This window comes from Dipodomys ordii, unplaced genomic scaffold (assembly GCF_000151885.1).
Source record: "Dipodomys ordii isolate 6190 unplaced genomic scaffold, Dord_2.0 Scaffold13, whole genome shotgun sequence".
NCBI classification, from domain to species: Eukaryota; Metazoa; Chordata; class Mammalia; order Rodentia; family Heteromyidae; genus Dipodomys; species Dipodomys ordii.
Window position 1 is genome coordinate 23675942 of NW_012267229.1, and position 5584 is coordinate 23681525.

At 41.1% G+C, this 5584-nt stretch overlaps 1 protein-coding gene across 1 annotated transcript in view; it reads right to left on the reverse strand.

The window, feature by feature from the left end:
• Positions 1 to 1297: 1297 nt before the first annotated feature.
• LOC105981602 (eppin-like) overlaps positions 1298 to 5584 on the reverse strand; it is a 7158-nt gene continuing 2871 nt past the window's right edge. Inside the window, exons 2-4 of the mRNA XM_013010813.1 lie at positions 5112 to 5243; positions 2081 to 2248; positions 1298 to 1351 (exon numbers count right to left, since the gene is read on the reverse strand). Coding sequence (XP_012866267.1) covers positions 1344 to 1351; positions 2081 to 2248; positions 5112 to 5243 — 308 coding nt within the window. The 3' untranslated portion in view covers positions 1298 to 1343. The remainder of the gene's footprint in view (positions 1352 to 2080; positions 2249 to 5111; positions 5244 to 5584) is intronic.

A 5584-nucleotide genomic window follows, 5' to 3' on the forward strand; every position in this document is an offset into this window, starting at 1 on the left:
AAGCTGAAGGACAGTGCTCAGGCTCAGAGTTCAAGCCCCAGGACAAGCAAAACTTAATTAATTAAAATAAACAAGTTCATTTGTAGGTGAACCATTCAGTGATTCTTTTTCATCTATTCATGATGGTATGTCACCTCACTTCAATTAGTTCAAAAACATTTTTCTTACTCCAAATTAAAGCCTCCTACCCATGAGCAGTCACTCTGGGTTTTTTCCCCCTTAATCCATAACTATTAATCTACTTTCTGTCTGTATAGATGTATCTAGTCAGATATTTTATATCAATAGAATCACACATGTTTTTCAGTGCAGTGTGTATTAATGAATCCTTTTCACTATGGATAAGCAACTTGCAGCGTACCTGCTTCTCTACAGTGGGTGTTCTCTGGCTTCCTAAGGGCTTGCTCAGCTTGTGTGTGGAACAATCTGGAAGAGTGAGAGATTTAATGTCCCAGGCATCTGGTGAGGAGTAATATTCAGTGATCAATACCTCAGCCTCCCCAACACTTGAGGCATGTTTTACATGGTGTCCCTGACACATAGTTAATTCCTCTCCTTCCCCCCCCCCTGCCCACACCTATGCTCCTTGGAAAAACTTACAGGTAAGCTACTTGTGCCCAGGCCCAAAGTTCATTTGTGTGGCTTCCAAACTAAAGTGATGCCTGTGGGTCTCCATTTTAAGAGTTTTACCACTTTTTTTTTTTTTTTTTTGTTTTTGGGTCCGGTTGTGGGGCCTGAACTCTGGGCCTGGGCGCTGTCCCTCTGCTCTTCAGCTCAAGGCTAGCGCTCTACCACTTGAGCCACAGCGCCACTTCTGGCTTTTTTCGTTTTGCTTATGTGGTGCTGAGGAATCGAACCCAGGGCCTCAGGCATGCAAGGCAAGCGCTCTACCACTGAGCCACCTTCCCAGCCCCACAGTTTCACCACTTTTTGAAGAGAACTCTCCACTCTCTAGGTTCCCATGGCCCTCACACCCTTGAATGGTGTCACCAGAAACTTCAGTGAGGACTTACTCTCTACAGAGAATAACATCCCCCACGGATGTGAATTACTCAGACGCAGAAGGCACGGGATTAAACCAAACATTTTATTTTGAGAATTAGTTTCTACCCAGAGATTAAGCAGCAAGCCTTGGAAGTTGGGGATGGAGGGGTGAGGCTTTCCCAATGGAAAGCATGAGGCATGGAAAGAGATAGAGATGGAGGGAATGGCGGCAGATCTTCTGTCCTCTGTTGGGAAGAGCTAAGACTTTGGAGAGCTGAGTGGAACAGTGGAAGCCAGTCTGGAGTGTCAGTCAAGTGGGGGCCAAACCATGGTGGTTATTCCAGTGAATGCTTCTCTATTCAGGTACCTGTTGACAGGGAAAGTATAAGATATGGCATCTTGAACTCAGCTTCTCTTTGGAGCTTGAAGCTACACAACTTCCAAAAATGTTTATGTACCTTTTAACATAAAAGGAAGTCCTGGAATCCTAGCTACTCAGGAGGTTGAGATCTGAGGGTCACAGTTCAAAGCCAGCCTGGGCAGGAAAGTCCGTGAGACTCTTATCTCATGGCTATGGTTCAAGTGGTAGAGTGCTACCTTAAACAAAAGAGCTCAGGGACAGTCTCTAGACCCTGAATTCAAGTCTCAGGACTGGCCTATATGTGCACACACGCTCGCGCGCTCACACACACACACACACACACACACACACACACACACACAGAGTTTAAAGAAAGAGGTTTAAAGTGGATGTTTAACCCTTTTAAGGGAAAGTAATGAAATCGGATGGCTGACAATGAGGAAGTTGGTGGGCAACTTGGTTGGTTGATCAATGTGTCCAGTGCTAAGCTGGATATTTTATGATTATTCTGTGATGGGTCTCTGAGATTCCACCTCCTTTATCGCTACTAATTCTCCCCATATTCCTACCTCTCCATACCCTCCTTCCATTCCTGATTCCCAGAAGACCCTTGTGTCCCTTCTTCAAGGTACATTTTTGGGGCTCCTGATTGGAGCTGGCTCTGTTCTGGAACAAGCCAGCCAACACCCAAAGGGCCATAGTGAGAGAATAGGAGCCAAGGGCTCTGAGACTCACGTTTTTTTTGGCAGGCATTCTGGCAGATGTTTTTTGTTTGGAAGTTGTTATTGTTTCCCTGGCAACCACCATAGATGAAGCTGTAGCAGGTATTATTTTCATTACTATACCACCAGCGATGAAATAAAGCCATGCAGGGGCCAGAGTCCTTTGGAAGTTGGCACACATCTGTAGAAAGATACCCTCACCCAAGTTAAGAACTCAGAATACTCAGCTAAGGGGAAAAAAGTGTTACTGCAACTAACAAATCATTTTTATAAAAATAAGCACTAGGAAGCTGAAAGCTGCTTTTTTGGTGGGGACCACAAGAGGGTGAGGACACAGGAAGGGAGAAAGGAAGGGTGAGCAGATGCAGTCATTGTATTCAATGTACATTGTGTAAAAAATTGAGCTATGTAACTTGAGGGTAGGGATGGGATGGGGAAAGATGGATGGGGTGCATTGAGCAAGATGCATTGTACTCCTAACCTGACTTCTGGGGTTGAAACCCATTTGTACAACTACCTAGTAAAAGTAAATATTTTTAAATGTTATTATTTTTCCTGGAAAACATCATGAATACCATGACCAAAACTGAAAGCAGATTCTTTTCTCTATCACATTGTGTGAGTCCAGCTTCATGGATATGTTACATACATTTGCAAGGAAACCCCAGAGTGAGTATCTGTATCCCTGAATATGGAATTGTTCCACATGATATCTTTCTTTCCTACTTTCTTCCTTCCTTCCTTTTTTTCGTTCCTTCGTTCTTCCTTCCTTTCTTTTTTCTGTCCTCCTTCCTTCCTTCCTTCCTTCTCCCTCTCTCAACTCCTCTGTGATGTACCCCCAACTCCATTCTATGTCCCATACAATCACAGTTGCCTGAATCAAGCCTGCATTCCCTACCTTGCTTCTGATCTTTACATGTACATTTATCATTTACTTATATCTTCAGTCTTGTTACTGAGATTCTAAGTCTCCAGATTGCACTCTTCTCCACAAGTGAATTATATAACTACACAGGGATATTCTGTATGCATGTGGTTCCCCCTTTCTTCATCTTCTTTCTTCCTTATCTATTCCTTCACCCTAATTATTATTAACACCCTAGTTACAACCCCTACATATATTATTTTTTATACTTTTAGCCCCCTAAAATACCATAAAAAATGTAACTCCCTTGAATATACAATGTAATTGGTTGTGTAGCTTATGTTATCAATGGAATTTTACAGTCTGTAAATATCTAGATGGGTATACTGAATTGGATGCCTTTGTTGGGGCTGAGGCACGGTGAGAAATCACATATCAACCCAGCTAATACACAGAGTAAGCCAGTAGAAAGACTTCAGGCAAATAAAATCTCAAACCAAAAATTGTAAATCTTGGTTTGAGATGAGTAAATCTCAGCATAGAAATACAAGAAGTGTGAGAAATCAGGGAAATATAATCCTTACAGAAAGTGACATCACACAACAAAAGATTAAAACAACAATGATTCAGCTCAAAGGAATAAGAATGCTCAAGAAAATGCAAGGGGATATTTATAAACAGCTCAATGAAATAAAAGATAATGCTAAAAATATATTTGAGTGAATTCAAAAAGAATTCCAAAAGCTCGATGGCTATTAAGTAAAAGTAAATGAATAGCTAACTGAGATCAATGATAATACAGCTAAGGAGATACAAGATTCTGAAGAGACAACTTTTCAATTTTCCTTTTTCTTTTTCATTTTTTTGGTCAGTAGTGGGGCTTGAACTCTGGGCTTGAGAACTGTTCCTCAGCTCTTCAGCTCAAGCCTAGCACTCTACCGTTTGAGCCACAGAGCCACTTCTGGTTTTCTGAGTGGTTTATTGGAGACAAGAGTCTTACAGCCTTTCCTGCCCAGGCTGGCTTGGAACCATGATCCTCAGATCTCAGCCTCCTGAGTATCTAGAATTACAAGCATAAGCCACCAGCACCTGTTCAACTTCTCAATTTTCAAAACAACTAAATGAAATAAAGAAATCCATGCAAGACATGAAAACTACTATCAATAAAGACAATGAAGTCCACTCCAAAAAAAGATGAAGCAGGAGTCCTGAATATGAAGAATACAATGAAAACCCTCTCCAGCAAAGCAGATGAAATGGGAGACAGAATAAGAAAATACAGAAAGATCAGAGAAACATGAAAGGAATTTTCAAGAACTTTAGGCCTCTATTAAAAGATTAAATACCTGAATGATAGGCATAGAGGAAGAGGAGGAGGTGACTGCTGAAGATGTAGAAAACATTTGGAAGCAAACGTCTCAAATCTTGTCTTTTTTTTTTTTTTAGGTCTGAAACCAAGAATCAAACTCAGTTCCTGACACTTTTGCTCATTGGCTAGCGTTCTACCAACTGATTCACGTCTCCACCCCCAATTTCTCAAATCTTGAAAAAGAGAAACCCATCCTTATACAAGAGGCTTTTAGAATAGCCAATAGACTAGGAAGCCCATCAGAATGAGAGCAGGTATTGGAATAAAACCAGGGTTTGACAGTTAAAGATACAATCAAAAATAAGGAGACTTGACAACACACTATTGAGTAGTGAATGGGCCATAAAATAAATAAGAAAGGAAATTCTAAAGTTCCTAGAATTGATGAATATGAAAAGTTGGATTTGTACAGGTGGAGAGGCAATGAACCAGGAGCCAAAGCTAGGGGAAATTGATTTCATTCACTTGCAGCAACAACGTTGGTGTATGTTAGGACAACAATGGCTTCCTGGTGACTCAGAAAATCATGAGTGACAAATAGCCAATAAGCCATTTGATTCAATCCCATTCCTGTTAGTGTCATTTTTTTTCTTTTTAGAAATAGTCCTAGATATTATCAGATGGGATAAGAACATAACCAGTGTCACCTACCATATTAGCCACAGTAATGCATCTAAATCCCAGATCTTTCAAATCCAGAAATCTTGCCCAGAGACCAGCCCTCTGTGAACTAAAGGACAACGCCACTCCAGTTGGCCAAAAGGGAAGGACATGGGTAGAGGAGGTGGTTATTCCAGCACTGAATACTACCTTGTCGGACATCCAAACATTTCTTCCCACAGCTGAAGACGCAACACTTCTTGTTGTCTCGGCATTGCCTGTCCTTAGTACACATGTCCCTTTCTTGGAATTCACAGTTCTCTCTGACTCTGGGGCATTTCTCTAGGAAAAGAGAGATTTTTTTTCTTTTTTATCAGTTTCATGTTTTTTTTTAAATTTATACACATTGTTACAGGTAATTTTTTCAATATGTCACAATAATACTGTGTCAATAACAATATCTCTTCTTGTTAGATGCTTATTGAAGCTTTCATATTTATTCTAAGTATTATTTATTTTAATCTTCACTACTGCTATGATTTTTGGGGGGGTCCGGTCGTGGGGCCTGAACTCTGGGCCTGGGCGCTGTCCCTCAGCTCTTCAGCTCAAGGCTAGCGCTCTACCACTTGAGCCCCAGCGCCACTTCTGGCTTTTTTCTTTTTGGTTATGTGGTGCTGAGGAAT